Below are 21,162 nucleotides of genomic sequence, written 5' to 3'. Positions count from 1 at the left end.
TTGATCTTGACACCAAAATCCCACTTTCCTGCTCTCCAGGGAGCGAAAAGGATGAAGGGATCCATGCTGGACAAAGAATGAGTATTTGGTGTTGAGTGGGTATAAAATATGCGTGCATGACATCGGAAAGGTCAGCTCCATGGAGAGGAGAGGGATAGATGGGGTTTAGAAAAGGCCATTATCTCCATGTGGAGCTGGGTAACAAAATCTAAGTTGAGAGCCGCTGAAGGCGCTGGGGAAACAGGTACCATATTTACTACCTGGAAACACATACAAGGCTTAAAGTGGACCTATCATGCTATATTTGAAACATATATTGTAGGGCCATACCTATACAAAACATGTCTGTGAAGTTTGTTTTTCAAAATACCAAACAGTTCACCCATTGTAACCATCCCTCATACTGCTGAAACCCCTCTTTTGAAGCCCTGTTAGAGAAACACGGATCTTGGGTCCTTAGCTTGAAAAAAAGAAAAGAAGAGGCGGAGCTAATGCCTGATCAGAATTCTACCGGAGATAAAGTTAAATTCTGCTGTGATAAAACGCAATCCTGTTTAAACCACGTCAAGGATTATTTCTGAAACAGTATGGAGCTCAAATGCTTTTTCTCTTGCAGGTTTATCACAAGGTGAGTTCTTTTTTTATTTCCTGCTTTTTAAACACATTTGCTCTACAGTACAGGTTAGCTCTGAGTGTTAGCGAGGCTTGCTAATGTAAACAAAGACTAGATTACGTCCAAAACACGTCAGGCATTGTTTTTGATAGCAACTTTCTGTGGGTCCGCTGCCGATTTGACGTCAGTTCGGATGGAATCTGTATCCGCTCGTTGTACACCCGTTTTTAAAAGATTTGGGTACGGAGGAAAAGAGAGAGGGTTTTATTTTCTGACGCTGCGTGAGTTCCCCGACGCACCGGGGACACATATGTATGTATAAAAGACATCACAAAGTGCATTTTGCATGATAGGTCCCCTTTAACTTCCCTGCATAAACAGAGAAACTGAACCAGAGGATTAAGCTGTCAAACTGTCAGCATGTGACTGTCAAAATAATTCTACGAGCTCCCCTTTGAAGAGGGGATCTATTGCAGTACGCTCAGTAAAATAATAAACACAAAGGAAAAAATGGGAATAGACACAAAGACTAACTGTTGGCAGGAGACACAATTAAAAGCTCCCTTTGTCTGCTCAGGATCTAGTTTCACTGCTCTGCGTTTTACCTCAAATTTCCTAACGATGTTGGTGAAGGCCTGGTTGTCTTTGCAGCTTTCCTCCAGTAAGAACATGCTGCGATCATACTCTGAGATAAAGGTGTCAAACACCCCAAAGTCCTCGCGACGCGACAGGATCACATCGACCACCCTTTGGCTCTCCTCCCTGCACAGATAGAACATTTTAAGATTAAGTACATTTTCTCAAGTAATTTCATGCACAGTGAATGTTTGTTATTTATATCAATGCAAAGATCGATAGTCTACCATGAAACATTTTATATTCTAGAATTGTCATTCAACATTCTAGAATTGTCATTCAACATTCTAGAATTTGTATTCAACATTCTAGAATTGTCATTCAACATTCTAGAATTTGTATTCAACATTCTAGAATTGTCATTCAACATTCTAGAATTTGTATTCAACATTCTAGAATTTGTATTCAACATTCTAGAATTGTCATTCAAGGAATCCATGACTTGTTTTTGGCTCTAACCACTTTCCTTTACTTCTCCCCTAGTTTTCATACATTTCCCATAATGATGTCGACAACCTTAAACAAACAGAGGTTAACATTTTGCTTTCAATTTTCTTTACAGTAAACTACATTCATTGTGACTTCACTATTTTAGGAATATAATCCATCACTCGTAAGATTATGGAACATCTGAAAATGTCTAGAAAGATGTCATTGTGAGAGGGTTTTAATTGATATTTTAAATTAAATGAAAAGTTGGACATTTCAGGAAATTTGCTTCTTAACAAAAATAAAGATGGGAATATCCCTTGTCTCATATTGTCATAATCTGCCCTGCCCTTATGTTTAATGTATTTAATGTAATTCCTTCATGTTCTGTGTTTCCAGTTTTATTTAGCGTTGTCTGTATGTTGTTGTTGTTGCATGGAGTTTTGTTATTCTGTAATCAGCCTGTCTTTTTGAATTTCAGCCAGTAAATATTGTCATTGTGTCTGCTAGTCTCTAAATAACCTTTGGATCTGCTCCTTTACACGTCTTTCTGGTTAAAGAATTACCTCACAAAGTGTTATTTTATCCTGCTACGCATTTTAAAGCAGGGTTATAGGTTGTAGAGTAATTATTGTGTGACCTCAGTGTAGAATGGAGGATGGCGTTTTTTATACTTGACATCCATGCTGCGTTAGCCTGTCTCAGTTTCAACTGTATTGTGGCTACATACTAAATACACCACGATTAGGAACTGCGTCATCTGCAGTGTACAACACAGGCAACAGGACAACTAACAGTAATGTCCCTGGTGTTTCTTACCACTGAGTAATGCGTTCCTCCAGCTCAGTAAGGATGCTGCTGTGGAGGGTGTAGACCTGGGGGAGCATGCCCAATATCTCTCCTAACCTCTGCTCCTCCAGCACAGGCTCCTCTTCCTCCCCTAGCGCCTCCATCACTGCAGACCTAAAGTCCTGCACAGGAGAGGGAAAAGGGATTTGTGAGAAAGAGGGATATTTAAAACAACAGACATATGGGGTAGAACGAGAGGGGAATGGAGGAAAGGGCAAGGTAAAAGAAGGAAGTGAGCAGGAGAAATTAAAGGCAACGAGGAATGAAAAAGGGGAGAGAAATGGAAGGAAGGTCAGATACTCCTAAACATCCTTCCTGCCACCCTCCCTTCAAATCACCTCAGAGCCTCCCCACCACTTTGGGCTCTGTCCAGGCATTCAGGAAAGGCGGCATTGCTTGTACAAGAGTATCACACCAGGTGTTGTTGCATAAAGACCTTGGTGCTCAATGACACAATGCTGGTTCGTACAAAATCCCCACTTTTCATGTCTCCTTAGACAAGAAACAAAAAATTCACTGATATACAATGAATTCAGGTTCACTGAAGTCTATTCAGCGCACATAAAACATAAGCAACAGGCATTAATAGCTGCAGTGCCAGACACTAAGAGGGCCAATATGAAGAGTTATGTCACACGGGACTAAAAAACCAAAAGATATGTTATTCATCCACACAAAACATAGATGAAGGTATAAATAAATCTCTGTGTGTGTGTGTGTGTGTGTGTGTGTGTGTGTGTGTGTGTGTGTGTGTGTGTGTGTGTGTGTGTGTGTGTGTGTGTGTGTGTGTGTGTGTGTGTGTGTGAGGGATACATGTCTGGAGTCCATCTATTCCAGTTCTGAGTAAAGCACAGACATAAAACAAATAAAGTTGCGGTGACACCGGGTGCTTCAGAACACGCCGTTCATCATGCACAATCGATCGCGTATGAGTTAACATTCATCACATCTGCCGGGGAGAAGAACAGCTCTGGTTGTCTCCCGGGTTACACACAAATACTCCGATCCATGAATGAGAGGACTCTCCAGATTTCCCCGGTCCACTCCCAACCTTATTCCCTCACATCAGACAGGTCAAAAGCAACGTTAAGCAGTCGGTTGAGCAGCCAGTCATGCTCGGTCATAGCTCAGCAAAGAGAATCTGTTCGAGGTCACAGGCTACAAACAAGAATAATAAGCCCTATGTGTTGAAGCTGCTGCAGGGAAAGGCCTTTAGAAGAGGAGCACGGCCTCCCTTCCTATGTGCAGACAGGCTTTGGAAATTCTTTGTATTCTTGTTATTTTTTATCAAACAATGGAACAATAGCTCATGTGTGCCTCTCACTTAACGGCCCCCCTCACACCCCAAACTGTGTGTTTGTACGGCTGGAGTGTTTCCCAGCTGTATTGCTCAGTAACTAATATCTCAACACATCACTGTTTGAAGTTTGAAGAATAATAACACCCGAACACAGCAGCTATGCATTATGCAGCAGCATGATACAAAAAAAGCCCTCAATGTCACCTTAGAAAGGTGGCAAGAAGATTCAATTAGGTCCTGTGGTTACACAAGAGGCGCTCAAACCAAGGTTAGTATCGAAAAAATAACTTGAACTGAACGATTCAAGACACTGTCAAATTGTCACTTTAAAGCCCACATTGACTTACATAATTTGTGTCTGTCAGTGCTTTGGCATGCAGCAGCTAATTAGTATAATTGAGCATAATGATGAGATTGCAGATTTATGAATATTAGAGGCGTCCATTGTATAATATTTGCATTACTTGCTGTTTTAATGGCGTCAAATTAGACATTACACAAAGCAGCTGCTAGTGTGCCCACAGCAGGCTTTCATAAATCATGGTGGGTGGGCACATGTAAGAAATGCAGGTTATGACCTCATTCAAGGTTATAAGGTACAGGCTGACTGATGGGCTTCTCCTGGTTCAATGACTCTAGCTGTCAGATTTGTACTGGCAACCATTACCTTAATGGCAACTCTTCCTCACCGTTCTTCCAAAGGTGTTGCCTATCTGACGTCTCCAGCGGGACTTTCCCTTTTCATTAAAATTAAATAATGCTCACCTCAGCCAAGGAGGTTATGTTTGTCTGTTTGTTTCTCAGCAGAACAATGCTAAAAGATTTTCATGAAACTTGGTGAAAGGGTGTAGCATGAGCCAAGGAAAAACCCATTACATTTTGGAGAGGATTGGATCAGGAGGGGGGTTCACGGATTATGTTTCACTTTCATTAACATTGCAAGAGAGAGCATTGCTGCTGCATTCATGTTGTGTCAAAATAATCCAAAAATGTAGTTTCCGAAAGCGAACATTTACGTTAACCCTCCCTTAAGTCGGAACGGCAACTCGGAAACAGATGTCGACATGTTGATTAAAAGCTTTGGAGCAATGAAATAAAACACTTAACTTAAGCTCATGAACACACCCTTCTAGTTTTTAACTGTTTCACCGTCGTTTATGTGGTGCGTTTGGTAAATCCCTTCCCTCCAGTGATTTGGTCTTGTTTTGACAGGCAGTAAGTGAGAATTGATGGAAGTAGATGAAAACAGTTGATGGTGATGCATGGCCGACCATATGAAGCTTACCCCAGCTCAACCCTAAATCCTCTCTCCCGCATTAACAGAAGTCATTTCACCTCTAAAGGGGATATTCTCCATTTTAAGGCCATATGAAGTTCATACTGTGCATAAACCACAACAACTAAAGGGCCCAGCCGACTTTTTGTGACCTGTAGGTGGCAGATTGCCAGCTGAGTTGTTATGAATCATTGTATGTATGTATCATTGTATTAGTTGACCAGTGCCGAGCCGTGAGCTTTATACCTAGGCCCTCTGACCCCCACCAATTCCCTCGAAAAAAAGAAAAAAAATAGTTATTACGTCACAGCGTATACTTCAGCGGAATATCAAAACAACGGCCCAGGGTGCAAAACGCATCAATGACAGCGACCCTCTACCACACAAAACAACACCTGTGAACACAATTTGTGTTCTTTGACATTGAAAATGATATTGCATTGTGTTTGTTACTTTCGTTGCAGTTGTATGTCTTAAGTGTAATTTGGCATGCTTTTATTTTGAAGGCGTGTTCACGCTGTTGACAGGAAGTTGTTGTTGCTATGGAAACAAGAAAAGTTTCACAGCGGGCGGAACTTGTCATCTAGTCCGCGATAATAAAACCCACCCATTTAGAGGGAAGATATGATTGGTCAATTGTACTGTCATTTGACATTACTCTCTCGTTCAGTTACTATAGCGGGCCCTCTGTGAATCGCAGAGAGGGCCAGACGAGCTTCTTTCATGTAACCCTTCACATTCAACAGAGACTGAACAGGCAGATTCGAAGGATTTATTTCTTTGGAAATGTTATTTTAAATACAATTAAATCAAGTTTTTTTTCGGTAAAACTAATGAAAAATATAACAAAAATAATATTAAAAAAATATATATTTAAAAAATATATATATTTTTAAAATGTTTTTAAATATTATTTTTTGGAATATCTTAGGCCCTCACAGAGGGCCTAGAGGGCCCTGACGGCTCGCCACTGTAGTTGAGTAAGGATACAGGGACAGCATCAGCAAAACGCCCGCAGTACGCACGCTGCGTCATCTTACAACTGACCACTCCAGTGTGCAACACATCAACTCTGTCAAGACCAGGAAGTAGATCTCGCTGCAACAACATTGATAAACCTGAGCAGAGCCTTACGACAGGAGACGTGACAGAGAATGGGGAGCAGACAAACAGGAAGTGATGTTATCATTAAGAAAGTTTAATAGGCTTTAAAGGAGGTTACATTCAAAGCCAATGTGACACGCTTATGGCGTGGCAGCGAAGCTTTTCTTACCTCTTGAAGGTACTTGAGGGCGCTGACGTGTCTGGAAAAGAAGAAGAGAGAAACACAAGATTTAATTAAACTGTGAAAAGAATTTACAACCTTCTACACAACTATGTTAATCTTTTCTACAAGACTCATTAAATTATTTAAATTATGCATGATGGGAAAAGTACATCAGAAGAATGGTTAAGTGTGTAGCAGGGCAAGGGAAAGCCTGGTGTGTTTAATAAGTTACGTAAGACACTTGTGTAATTGGCTGTCAGATAGTCCGCATTCAGGATAAATTAGCTCAGGAGCAGCAGAGATACAGTCAGAGGAAAAGGAGAGTACAGACAAGGCCACAAAAACATCAGATTTGGATGCGTCTGTGTGCAAACGGGGAAATCCAGCGCAGATACTCACAGTCTCTCTGAGTCGACCAGCTCTTTGGCGACGTAGAACGCTCGGGATCGGCCATCAATCTGCGTGACAGCGAGGGAGAACAGTGTGAGATGAATGAACACAGCTAATGTTTAAAGGCTCTCTGAGGGCACTTATTCCTCTCAAACATTAATAGGAACAGCTTCACAGCAGCCAAGGAGGCTGACAATAAAGCAAATTCTCTTTTTTTTGTGTCAGTTTTCTGCTGTCGAAATAAGACTGATTATTTCATTACAGTAACAGCAGAGACACAAAGGGTTGCTCAAATACGGAACATTTAAATTCAGATACATTATGTATGAGAGGCTGTTGCGACAACACTGCTGCCCATTGATTTAAAGGCTAATCACAGGGTCTCAAAACATCCGAGCCGAAACATAACATTGAAGCCATTTAGGGGTTTACCGGCAAGGCTCCGGTGCTTTGTCAGTGTTATTTTGTTTCTTCCTTTATGGGGCATTTCACAAATAATGCATTAAGGCACGCTGATCCTCATTTCCTCGAAGTAAAACCAAAACACAGTTCCATTAAAATAAACTGTTCCTGCAGCCAACTCAAGTCTCTCTGGTCCTCTTCCTCTCTGTTTTTTCCTCAATTTATTGTTTTTTTGCTTTGAAGAAGGAGAAAACAAGGAAATGCGTGTCACGTGATGTGAGCTGTGGCCTGATATTATTATGGGAGCAGGACGGGTGGGGTCCTTCTCTGAGCTACTGTAAAATGGATGCCTTTTACTGTACGGGGAGTTTGAGGCCTAAAGCAATATAGGCTGGTGAATAGAGTGCTGCATGGATAAAGTATTTTTGTAGGCCAACAGGGAAGTTAGCATTGTGTTTCCCTCAGAAAAAGCAAGACAGCTTTTTTATTGGATTTTGGATAATTGCAGAAAATAAGCTGTGTGTGTGGCAAACATAGGTTTATATTACTTAGCCTACATATTTTCTTTAGCTATATAACCTTTACCACATTTTGGTTTATTAAGCATGAAAGCATGAAAGCAATCCCAAAAACCTTATGGGCGCATGACTGTATGTCACCAACTACTGTATTCTCATTTAGCCACATGTTAGCAACTGCATATTGTAAGACACGTAGTAGCTTTGCAATTCACAATAGAGGTAATTACTGCCAGATTTTATGTCCCAGAACAAAAAGTTTTATGATACTAAACTAAATGCTTTATTGTCCTCGTAAGGAAAAAATGTTCTGGACTCCTGCGGTTGCACAGAAGATCATAGAAAATTATAATTAAATTGTTTGTGTTAACCACAGACCTTGTTACAGGCATTTAACCCAAAACACATTTAAAAAAACGAATTGACTTGGAGACAATGGAACAAAAACTTGCATCGTTTATGATGTATCTTCCTGTAGAAAAGATACACACAATAATTTACATTAGATTCTGTTGTTCAGTCCTACTCTCGTAAATATATATTATATTGTCATCTTCATTCAAATCTGACATCGCCATGTGTAGAATATTTTAAATATGAGTTCCACAGGGTCTATTAATATAATGCCAGTCGGTAGCTCAGAGAACATAATTAAACATCTTCTACCCTGCTTTCATCTGTCTCTGTATCCCATATCTCACCTGCCGGTCATAACTCTGCTCAGCCGCCCCCTCTTCCTCCTCTGAAGTGCGCCCGTGGTCCTCGTCCGCTGACAGCCCAGCAGAGACGGCGTTCATCGGGAAAGGCTCCGTGTAGGCACTGCCAAGGGAAGAGAGGAATGAATACAGCAAAGCAGCTTGAAATATGAATACTTAATAGTTACAGCTTCTACATTAAAGCACATCTTCAATAGCATTGCTTTTACGAGAGAGAAAGACACTAAGTATTTTTAATTGGCAATACATTAAGGCATTAATGACACATTCCCAAAAGTACCTTTGCATTAAATCTTTGCAGCAGCCTATTCTCAAACCACTGAGCTTTAAGTCTGCTATAAATATATGTTTTTCCCTTTTCCTGTGTGTGCCTCTGAGCATTTCCAATCCTCCCGTAGAGCCCTCCAGTGGCACACTGTAATCTCTTTCATCATTAGTTCTCTCTCACAGATGGCACAGTGTGTTCGTACACCGGTAATCCTTTTGTGTGCTACTCTACCTGAGGGGGCCACGCTGTAGGTCACTTCACATGTAATCCCTTTAAATGCTATCCGTGGTAATTATTAATATCCTTAGGCACAGTCAAATCGATTCAGTGTGTTTGATCGAATGCATATTTTGCCGCGATGATAACTGGATAACAACTTTTCCAAACTTCAGTTGTATAGTATGCAATGTATCCACCTTTTACCTCCGCTGTGCAACATCTAATTAAAAGACTTTGTGGGACTGATTGATGCATTTGATAAAAAAAAAGAGATTTTAAAGTTCAATTGAGAAAAGTTGTGCTATCTCCTTGGGTTTTGACTGCTTACTTAAAGGCATACGGGTAAAACAGCCTGCATCAGAAATAGGATTGTGTTTTATAAATCATTTCCTATATATTTTCCAGAAAAGCTTATATTCCTATCTAGAGCTGCAGCGATTAGTCCATTCATCAATAAGCCGATCAACAGAAAAATAATCGAAAATGGTTACTGATTCAATGTTTTCATACGTTTTAAGCAAATAATGCTTAAGACCCCAATTTGGGAGAATTCGCAAAATATGTGAAGTTAAAATCACCATGATTGGGATTTGGCTTGTTCCGTGACAAAACCAACAATTTGAAGACATTACCTTGGGAAATTGTGATTTCCCCTTTTATTCTGACTTGTACAGGTAATGATGGAAGTTTGTCCTGATGTCTTAAACAGCCGCTGAGTGTGTGTGCTGAGAATAGATGGCTATTAAAAGGCACACACACACACACACACACACACACACACACACACACACACACACACACACACACACACACACACACACACACACACACACACACACACACACACACACACACACATACACACACACACACACACACACACACACACACACACACACCCCCCCATTGGTCCTATTGGGTGGGCTGAGGAGAGCACCTACAGACCATTACTCATGGTTGACCTCAGAGTGGACAGATGAACCTGCTGTTGGCTCCTGGGAGATGTTTGAGGGGAAAGAGGACTTCTTTGAACTACTTCTTAAGCTCTGATTTATTCTACGGGGAATCACTTTATAGGCTCAAGAGAAATGCACCGCAGGTTATAACCTTCACTTTTTCACCCCTGACTATCAACATGTCTTCCAGAAAAGACCAACAGAAAAGTAAAAAACGTTACTCCAAGTCTGAACATCTGTATCTTCTATAGCGTAATCATATTTATTCGTATTATTCTGGTCAATCTTATGAGAAACTCTATGAATCAACGTAAGATAATGTTGAAGCTTGCCAACAACATTGTCTCTGACCCCAACCATGTCCTGAACAGCGATTATGAATTGTTGTTTTCATATAAATGTTGTCAACAAATCAGAGATCCCGCTATTCAATAGGGTTAGAGTGAAGCTCCCTTTTGTGCACCAGTCAATCCTCAAATTAAATACATGGTTAAATCCCAGGTCAAATGTACGTCAGAGGGTCTTGAGCATGTTTCTCCTCAGTGATTGTTATGTTATGTTAAATGTCTGTTTCCTTGTATCTTGTCTTGTACATTTCAGACTTGATCTGACAATAAAGTATTATCATATCATGTCATGTCGTGCCGTGTAATGTATCTTAAAGTGGACCTATCATGCTATATTTGAATAATATAGTGTAGGACCATACCTATATAAGGCATATTTATACTTTTTTTTTTTCAAAATACCAAACAGATCATGCATTTTAGTCATGCCTCATTTTGCTCAATTTGACATTTTTTAGATCTGCTTTAGCAAGGGCTGATTCTGTGAGAACAGCACCATCTAGAGGCCTGGCATATGTACCACAACGTCTCCAGCGCTTTCGAACGGCAATGGCCGTGGTTGTCTCCTCCTGATTGGTGGAGTTGGCCCAATAGCCGTAGCGCCACTGTCCTGACGTCAGGACAGTGTTCAAATCTGGATCAGTTTTTATCAGATCCGTTGCAGCCCCTTTTTTTTAGAGATTTGGGTATGGAGGAAAATAGAGAGGGTTGTGTTTTCTGACACTTGGTGAGTTCCCTGGAACACTGGGGACACATATTCATGTATAAAAGACGTACAAAAGTGCATTTTGCATGATAGGTCCCCTTTAAGATATCCTATCAAAAAGGCCTAACCAGTGAAGTGCTGGTGCATTAGTTTCAAATGGGCTAAACAGATGGGTTTTCAATTGCGACAGAGATATGTAGAATTATTGCTGTCCTGGTGTCAATGGGAATATAATAAATCATTCTTTAACAACATGGTCCATTCATCAGCATAACATCCTAAAAATAGCTTTTGTTTCAGTCAGCTTCATACTTCGTTTCCATATTTGAACTTGCTAATATGTGATATTCTAATGTAATACATGAAGCCCTATGACAAGACCATTAAAGTAATGCTATTATTCTAACAGAGTGCAATGCTTTTAATAAAATGGCAAAGTTAAATCTACTGTGTCAGATTAAGAGGAGGACACAATGACTCTCTGTGAAAAAGACCTTTATTCCACCTGCGAATTCGATGATGCCTGTAATATGTAATTCAATTGGGCTAAACCTCCAGTATTGAAATATATATGAAGTGCAATCAGACAGGCCTTTTTCAACTTGTAATGGCACCATTATAGGGAATAGCAGCAGCTGAATAGGTTCATTAGACTGCTGAAGATGATTGGGCGATCAAGAGATTTGGAGCAGTTTTCAATCGTTTGCTGCTTTTAGTGTTGATGATTGCATGTAGCCTGTGGCTGTTGTGCCGCTGCTGTTGTGACAGTGTGTGATGAAGTGATGTGTGAAGACACTGGCAGATCCTCACCCTGCATCATGTGCCAGGCTGGATTAGAGGACCACATGTGCAGCAGTGTTGCTCACTTATTTTCAGTTGATTAACACTTTATGCCACTGAACAAAGAGTATTTTAGGCGCTGTATGAAGTGGAAGGCTGGAGAAATTCCAGACAAACTTTGAGCAACAATAACAGCAGACCTGGCATTCCTGACGGTACCACACCTCACCTTGTTGTTCAAGGGAGAGTCAGGGAAGGGAGTCTGGTGACCCCTTTCTCCTCCCTCCATCCTATCTGTTCTCTCCCGTCTCCACCTCCCAGCCTCCCGCCAGAGCCCCGCCCTCCTCCTGCATTTCCTGTAAACAGGCTGGTGGGAAGCTCCTAGGCTGGACGCTTCCTCCCCGGGGATGACCTGGCAATGACCTCAGAGCGCATGGCACCAGGCCTGGCGAGCCAACGACACGCCCCGCCCACCACCTCGCCACACAGCACTCAGCCACCACCCAGTACAACAATGCACTTAAGATGGCTCCCTCATCACTACTAACACTAACATAACAGTGGGTGGAGCAGCTGTTTGAGAGGCCATGGCGAGGCTTTGTCATCACATTTGAGCGGTTCATGTTGAACTGTGTGAAGTGAAAACCACACCAAAGGGTGAGATTTGGTACATTTTAGCACACATTAACAGTACTTTCCTGAACAGACCATAGCTCTGTTTATGGTGTTCACAGTACCAGCACAGCAGTACAAAATGTACTACTATTAACTGGGACGTCAGCAAAAAATATTAGAGCCACCTGAAAGAAAAACTTAATAAAAGAGAATCAATATAAGTTTAAGTCTCTTTATTTACAAAAAAGTTACTGGTTGCTTAACCTTACCAAGAGACAGCCAATTACAATGAGGAACTGAAGGCAGTACATCCGCCTATTCTCTAGCCAAATTAACCAGACTCACTTGAAAACCCCCAAGAGATGTCACTTCACAGAAAAGGGGAATGGCTATATTAGCAACTAGTTTTTTTTAATGAAGTCTGATGGCTAAGGCAAGAGTAGATAAGAGGGAGAGATAACGGCTTCATGCGGGTAAAATACTGTCAGATGACAAGGTAAAGCGATCAAAATATGGTAAACAAAATCTTAAATTTAGCTGAGACTTTTTTTAGGTGGGCCTTTGTTTTAGGTGGCTATAATACATGTTTGCTAACGTCCTCATCCATTACATTGCTTAGCTTCCTGTATGCTTCTCCAAACTGGGTGCCAATACAGGTGCACTCAAAATAGATAGTACCATACAACCTACTTCAGAACATCCAAACTATTCTTTTAGAGTTTACATATATAACACTTAATGAGCTCTTAGTTGGGCACAATCACAAATCCTGGGCTTTCTTAGGTAAATAGGTTTTTTAAAACACATTTGTTGCTACAAGTCTACAATTCCGCCGACACTGCATTTTTAGCAGGAGCCCTATCTTTGATAAAGCAGCACTAAGTAGTAACTGCATGCACAGAATGAAAACACACATAAACAAATGCCTTGGTTAGGATTGGAGTGAATCATTAGTGTGTCTGTTCTTTTTGTGCACTGTGTTAGCCTACTAATGAACATGTCTCTTTGCTTACCCTGACTGCTTGTGCTGAGCTAGCGTCTGAATGGTGCTACACATTAATCACACGAGTGGAAACAAGCCAAGCCTATGGAACCGCAGCTTTGTGAGTTTTCTTAAAATGAGTGTCTGCTACTGTAGGCCCGGTCCTTTGGTGTGCAGCGCTCTGGGGCCATTTGGTCATTTTCCTCACCACAAAAATCCACTTCTTCCTCTGTTGGTTTTAAACCACATTGACTGTTGAATGTGTACTCAATAAATCACTGCCATCATCGGCTAGGCATCCTGGGACAGCGGCAATGTCAAGCTTTGAACAGAGTTTAGGGTAAAATGTACACATAAAGGAAGGGACAAACACCTACTGACTACACAAGACCCTGTGTTGTGCACACACAAACACACATGTATACACTCACATTCAAATAAACATAAAAAAGCCCCATATAGACACACCAAAGAGCGGCCCAGGCGAGGCGACGGGACAGATAGTTTCTTTGCATCATTGAGAGTGGAGACCTCCAAAACAAAATGAGCCACATCGATAAAGTCACTAAGGGAAAAAGAGCTCTCACTGAGAGAGCATTGGCTTGGAAATAGAAGGGTTTTAAATGGTACTATACTTTATATATACAGTCTATGGTACTATATGGACACAGTTTAAAGTACACTGTAAATAAACTGAGGGGAATTGACGGTATAGCTTGTGTCTGGAGGAGACAAGTCTAAGTGTGTAAAAAGTGTATAAATGGTTTGAAATGCAAGCTGAACCCGAGGCAGAATAGTTATGACAGTCAGTTTCTCCAAAAATAAACAGCATTAAATATAAACAAAAGGTTCTTCTAAAAATAAAAACAAATGCAGAAGCATTTCGCCCCGAGATTACCTTAAGCCTTTAAGAAGCTCTTTGTAATGGCCTGTCTCTTAGACTGCACTCAGGTCATCAAACACAACTATTTTATTAAGACTGGGGAAAGTCTGTAGCCCGTAGTGGCTAAAGCTGTGGCACGGGGTAATTTGGTACAGTCTTACCGCGGTGATTCCCCACTCTATCACACACTGCAGTAAATCCTTGGGCCCCTTCAGGGTCCAATGAAAGAGAGGCACTCTGGAGAGAGCTACTTTAATAAAAGCCCTCCTAAACTTAACAATAAGTGTCAGGTACAGGAGAGCAATTACACCAGAGCTTCTCTTACTCTCTTTTCTCCTGTTCTTATTTCCACCTCCCCCTCCTCGATATGGCTTTATCGCTTTTTTTACGCTTTGTGTTCTTACTCTTCTGCACCTCCTATCAACACTTCCCCTCCCTTTGCTCTCTCACATTTTTCCTCACCCTGCTACACTTCCTCGTGTGAAAGAAACTCCCCCACGTTTCTCACTTTTAATTGCAGCGTATAATGACTGCTTCTAATATGACTAAACTCCGCTCAGTAATCTGCACGGTTGCTATTACCTGGTCTTCCACCACAGACTTGCATAAAGGAAGCAGCAGCACCAGATGTGTCTTCTAAATCTACCAAATGAAAAACAGGAGTAAGCACTCCCACAAGCATTGTCCATCTTCCCAAAGCCAACGAAGCCTGACACAGCAGGCTGCTCATCTCTCACTGAACACTTTCCTACAGGAGGAAGATCCGATTCTACTCAGCCAGGTGCACTCCGCTCATTTGAGATACAGTGTAAGAATATCCATCAGCTGTTCAGGGGTCAAGATTGCCCCTCCGAGCAGCCAGGTCCAGGACCAACAACTAGGCTGATTACTTTAAGAGTGGTTCCAGAGATAAACACCTTTGCCTGTTCGGTAGACATGCAGGAAACACTTGTTTTCTACAATGTATTATTGGCATGTTAAGAAGATTGTGTGCGACACCTTTTAAAATCATATATAGAACACATTTAGGTCTAATCATGTTACAGACATCTAGTCGAAGGCTGAGTAATGTTTTCACGATTGATTTTTATACCAAATAATTGATTCATTATTTAAAAGGTCCAGTTTCACAAAGTCAAATCTGATGTCTTCAAATACCTTTTTTCTTACATTTCTGAAAACTCAAATATGTTCAATTTACCATCAAAGTCAAATCTGATGTCTTCAAGACAAAGACAACAGACAAAGAAAAGTCGGGGACTAAATGTGTAAGCTCTAATTGTAGTGATAGACGGTGATTATTAATACGTAATATATAATGCAGTCAATAATGGTTTTATTTACCCAGATTTGGAATATATTTAAATATCTGCGTCTGAAATCTGTGCTCATCCCAGAGACAATTTACATGCATGGCATTTAATGTGAAATGGATTGAGACAATGACATTTCAAAAGTTCTGCATCTTTCATTGTGAATGTTATTTGGGTCTCTGGGTGACATGGCAGTAGACATTTCAGAGAATGTATTTTCAAAACTTGATCAAATAAAAAAAATAGTATCGAGATATCACTATAGGGAAGGTAAAGGATGCAAATAAAGGTAACGTATGTTTTGTTAATCAACTATTTCAGGTTTGCTTGAGATTATACAAATGCATTTTTTCAACTTTTTTTAACCTTACCTTTCAGGGTCTTCTTTCGATATCTGGGTAATGTCAATCCCAAAACTGTTCATATCCACATATCCATCATTCTCGTTGCAGGCAACTGTAGCACGATTTGGGTCTTCAAAGAACTCAGTCACAGTGTGGGATCTGGTGGGTCTGTTGGGGATCTGGATGTTTTCATAGTCTGAGCTCAAGGCCGGGATGTTCTCATAGTCCGAGGTGTCAGCACTGGGGAAGGAGATGGAGCGTGGTTTGGTTAAAGGCAGCGGCATGGCGGAGCGCCGAGAACGTTCCTCGAAGGACTCCACTCTGGAGATGCCTCTGCCAAACGTTTTGGGGTCACCTTTCCTCCTCTGGGGGTCTTTGTAGAGGAATAAGGATGATGGCAGGTTGGGGTTTGGGCGGTTCACAATGTGGTTCTGAAGCGAAGGAGAGCTGCCGGTGCTTCTACGATCGAGCTCTATGACTCTTACTGGGCCGTGGTGGCTGGACTCGGAGGAAGAGCGTGAAGAGCGAACACTTCCATCATTGAAACCCTTCGAATCTGACTTCCTCTTGAACTTGAGTGCCAGGAAGCGCTTGAAGGAGGACTTCTTCTTCTGGGGTATGTCACTGGGTTCATGCTGGATCAGTAGGGATGGAGAACTCTTGGTGACTGGTCTTTTAGCGATGTATGCCAGCTCAAAGGGGGGCGGGATGTCCACCAGAGAGGTTGGTGTGGAAACTCCACTGGATGATTGATGGCTACGCTGGGAGAAGCTCCCAGAAGAAGTTATGACACATGGGAGTGAGAGGGTATCGTCTTTCCTCTTCATCCTGATGTCATTCTTTAGAGAGTTGTTGATCTCTGTTGGGGAGGTCAAGGTCAACTCTGGACCCTCTGCAGACCGGGAATAAAACAAGAAGCGGCGAGATTTCGTAGACGGGATCAAACTGTTGACCCCAGGCTGCTGTGAATGGCTAAGTGGTTCATTGTTCTTATCTAAGGCCACAGTGCAGTAGTCATGAGTCTGATACTCCGTCCCTGTCTCCTCTGGTACAGTTTCTGGAACGTAACCTGTAATTTTCCCAGAATAAGAGCGTGATCGTGTGACTATAGTCTTTCGATCAAAAGTCACAAAGTTCTCCCCTTCAGAGTCAAACCCCGCCTCTTCGTATATATGCTCCTCGCTGTCCGAGTCTGTGTCCTCATAGAAAGGCACAATATGGCAGTCCAGTTCCTCAATGTCTTCTTCAAAAGCCTCGGTGGTGTGGGCGAACACCATCCTGTTGGTGAGCTCCGGGGTGCGGCCTACTTCTGATGGCACTGTGATGTTGCACAGCCTGAGGCGAGGCTGGCAGCTTGTTCGATTGCTGAGGAAAGTCTGGTCTCGTTTAGCTGATCTCTCTTTTGCACTTTTTCCTTTGATAGGTTTCTTTTCCAATTCCTCCTCTTCGTCATCATCACCTATCTCGACGTAATCCTCCGATGAGACACACTCCTGCTGCTCTTGCTCAGCTTGAAGGCAGAGTGAATCGTCAATGTCGGCATACTCATCTGCTGACTCGCTGGCTTTTTCTTTGTCTTTTTGCTGATCAGACTGCTCGGTGCCCTCCTCGATATCTCCCAGTTCTGAGAGCGCTTGCTTATCATCCAGCTTGTCCACGTCATCTGATGACACATAGTAAGGTTCCTGGTTAGTAGCAGCTTCCGTTTGCAGTTCAATCGAAGGTTTGTCATCAGCGTCATCCTGACTCCACTCTGGGTCAGCAGTGTCGGTCACATCAGGGGAAAGAGATCCAATGACCGAATAAGGCCCAAACACATCCTCTGTGCTGGATGTGAATCGAAAACAGCCAGAGAGGTCCTTGGTGGCCCTTTCCGGTTGCCATACCCCTATTTCCCCTGTTTCAACCGTGTCACATGACTCACATGTGTCACTAGCATCATCAGTGGGGCCAATCACATCGTAGGGATACTCTTCAGTTACAGTGGGAAGCACACTGAATCCAAATGCAAATCCTCCATCTTCCAGCTCAGTGTCTTCTGTGTGTAAATCACAGTTCAAACAATCGTTACTTTGCTCATCTGCTTCGTTAAGTCCTGTATCATTGTCCTTATCACCCAAATTGTTTTCTTCCACATGTTTGTTTGAGTGCCCTGAGGAGCCATTAACTATTTCACTATTTCCCCTAAAACTTCTCTTCTCCTCCTCTTCTGCTTCCTCTCCTGTTTCATCCTTGGTTTCAGCAAGAGGAGGAGAAGGCGTTGATGTATTCTCATCAGTGCGATTGACACCTTCAAGCTGGTTCAAGTCATTGTCAGTGTTTTCCTCCTCAGTAGTTTCAACAGTAGAACCATCATCTGCTTTTACCGTGTCTTCAGAGCCAACGCTGTCACAATCATTATCTAATATGTCTACTTCTTTTTCCTTTTTCTCCTCAATTTCTCCTCCTGCTACTTCCTCTATATCATTGCTTCCATTGTCATGAACCCCATCCTCTGCATCACTTTCCTCCTCTTTGTCCTGATTCTCCCCAGCCATTTCCTGGAGCTGTTCGGTCTCCCCATCGGAATGATCCAGGTCTCCGTTACTCAGCCTCTGTGGGGGGGAGGGTTTGGGGGCGACAGGAGGTTTTGGACCACGGACAGGGGGACACGGTTTGGACATCAGTTTGGACTTCACTTTGATGGTCAAATGACTGCGAACCTTTGGTCGAGGGACTTGCAGTGGATTTTGAAAATCTGTGGAAAGAGAGTAGGAGTCAGTAAAAAAAGCCAATTAATAATACTTTCGTCTCTTCTCCCTAATATCTAAGCTCACACAAGGATAAATATGTGGGTCCTGTTTTTGGCATAGAAGGCTAAAAGGAAGTCAAGTCCTGTTCACAGTGACAAGCAGAATGCTGCAGGGGACATTATCAGCAGGAAAAACAACAGAGCCACAGGGTACTTAGAGAAGGAACAATAACATGTCCCTGTCTGGGAAATGACACATGCAGGTTGGACGCTTGTAGCAGATTCCAATTTGTTGGCTAATAGTCGTCAAAAACTATAAAGGTGATTTTGTCTTTGCTCTAAAAATGTCTAAACTGTATCGAAAAATATAATTTTGGAACGCAGATCTGTAATCAGAGCGTTTTTTATTTTATATCTGTCTTGCTTTTGAGTTTAGACTTTTAGTGTGTTCAAAACTGTCATAAACTAGCACTGGTTACGAAATTCTGATTTGTAATAAAGCACACCCGTACTTAACAAAGTGTGTACACCCCTAGTCTCTTCCTGTTATTTTGTACCTGCCCTGACGCACATCCTATTAAACCCTGTGTGCACTCTGGCTATCTCTGTGTGTTTTCTCTGTCAGTGTTTCTCTTACTCTTACAGTATCATATTAATTTCTCCAGAAACCCCTCATTGCCCTGTATTGCTTTCTGCCCTTATATTAGTTTATCTATAAATGTCCCTACACTGTTTCTTTTAAGATTTGCAGGTTCATCAAGCCGCTCCTCAGACTACACACAGGACGTCATGAACACCATGGCCCCCCATCACTCCTCCATGAACCTCTCTAGGAGTACAGATTTTCACAACACAAATGGACTTCCTTCTCGTCATTCTTCCCTCGATTCTCATGAAACCCGCTCGCACACACACACACACACACACACACACACACACACACACACACACACACACACACACACACACACACACACACACACACACACACACACACACACACACACACACACATACACACTCATACACACACACACACACACACATTTTTTTTTAGCAGAAAAGGTCCTTTGAGTGCGTCAAAGAACAATAAAAGTCTGGTAGAGAAAACAGAGGTCGCAGTCTGACAAAGCACCCAACTGCAAACAACAGGATATGAATTATGCAGCAAGAATTCAATTAAAACAAATGTTTGAAAAACAAAGGAAGAGATAGACAACTGGGAATTTTTTTGTACCAAACTCACAGGATGTGATTTGAGACTGTCCTCAGCATGACATGTCACCCATTAAGCCTGAACAACCTAAAACCTGAAGAGACATGGCTGAAGAACTAAATGGAATATAATTTTCAAAAAGCAGAATTAATTTGACACAAATCACATTCAATTTATACTATTTTCAGCTTCCTTGATTCAATGAATTCACAGGACAGTGAACTGAATGAAAGCAACTTTATCCACAGCTTATGGATTTAAACTCCAAATAAAATTCATCCTTGCATTGTAATGGGAAAACTGGAAGCATCATTTCAATAAGGAATTCCAGCAGATATATGATAAATCAATATCTCAGGTTATATTTAATTGTACCTATAGAATAACTATTTAAAGCGCCACAAAAGGCTGCATCAAGTTGCATTGCATATCAATTTGTATGTAAAATGAGTGGAAATTCCACAGATGGAATATGTTATCAGTTAGAATCATCCAATTACAGTATACTAACATAAATAGCACACATCCACACTGACTCTCACTGTTTATTTGCTGTAAAAACCTTTAAAGTTTGTTTTCTGGCATTGTAATGGGAAAACTGCAAGCTTCATTTCAATAAGAAAATCCAGCAGAAGTATGATTAATCAATATCTCAGGTTATATATGTATTGTAGGCTACCAATAGAATAACTCTTTAAAGCGCAACAAAAGGTTGCATCAAGTTGCATTGCAATTCAATTTGTAGGTAAAATGAATGGATAATAAACAGATGAAATATGTTATCAGTTAGAATCATCCAATTACATTAAAGAACAACAAAAACAGGCACGTCAGCACACATACACACTGTCTCAGTTTATTTGCTGTAAAAACCTTTAAAGTTTGTTTTCGTGACATGATCATAAAAAGATTAACAACCAACCTGCGTTCATCGTGGGGCATCATCATCCACGGGAACCGACAGTTATCCTCATGTTTCCCCACAGCCAGCGCGTCCCTCGAAATGACGTGGAAACTTAATCCAAATACAAACACATTGCGGGAAAATCAAGATGTAGAAGAAGAGTTGCGGAACATCGCTGTCTCGGTTTTCTCCAGTTTTTCCTACTTGTGTTCGCAGGGGGGCAGCTTGAGCTTCCAGACGGCGTGCATCTCCAGTGCTGATGCTACAGTAAACTGGTGCGCTCTTGTGTGGAAACGGGAGGTGCTTCTTGGCGCTTCCTGAGGCAGGACCAGCCTACAGCCCTGCAACTAAACCCACTCTCTAACATACAGAGAGCACTACATTTGCGCTGTTTTGATTTACATGAGGTATTTTAGTTGTATCAACATACTGCTCCACAGAGGTTGGTAAATGTGCAGTTTTGCAGAAGCAGCACGGTGGACTAGAGTGAGACCAAATCCAC

At 41.7% G+C, this 21,162-nt stretch overlaps 1 protein-coding gene across 2 annotated transcripts in view; it reads right to left on the bottom strand.

Annotated features, from left to right (window-relative positions):
• fgd5a (FYVE, RhoGEF and PH domain containing 5a) overlaps positions 1 to 20,910 on the bottom strand; it is a 35,451-nt gene extending 14,541 nt beyond the window's left edge. For both annotated transcript variants that reach the window (XM_034121904.1, XM_034121905.1), the window contains exons 1-7: positions 20,679 to 20,910; positions 15,837 to 18,546; positions 8,382 to 8,499; positions 6,770 to 6,828; positions 6,377 to 6,407; positions 2,498 to 2,649; positions 1,219 to 1,375 (exon numbers count right to left, since the gene is read on the bottom strand). In XM_034121904.1, coding sequence (XP_033977795.1) covers positions 1,219 to 1,375; positions 2,498 to 2,649; positions 6,377 to 6,407; positions 6,770 to 6,828; positions 8,382 to 8,499; positions 15,837 to 18,546; positions 20,679 to 20,688 — 3,237 coding nt within the window. In that variant the 5' untranslated portion in view covers positions 20,689 to 20,910. The remainder of the gene's footprint in view (positions 1 to 1,218; positions 1,376 to 2,497; positions 2,650 to 6,376; positions 6,408 to 6,769; positions 6,829 to 8,381; positions 8,500 to 15,836; positions 18,547 to 20,678) is intronic.
• Between the last annotated feature and the right edge of the window lie 252 nt (positions 20,911 to 21,162).

The sequence above is a fragment of the Trematomus bernacchii genome, unplaced genomic scaffold (genome assembly GCF_902827165.1).
Source record: "Trematomus bernacchii unplaced genomic scaffold, fTreBer1.1, whole genome shotgun sequence".
In the NCBI taxonomy this organism is placed as follows: Eukaryota; Metazoa; Chordata; class Actinopteri; order Perciformes; family Nototheniidae; genus Trematomus; species Trematomus bernacchii.
The sequence above is the reverse complement of the archived record's forward strand: the minus strand, read 5'-3'. Positions and strand labels throughout refer to the sequence as shown.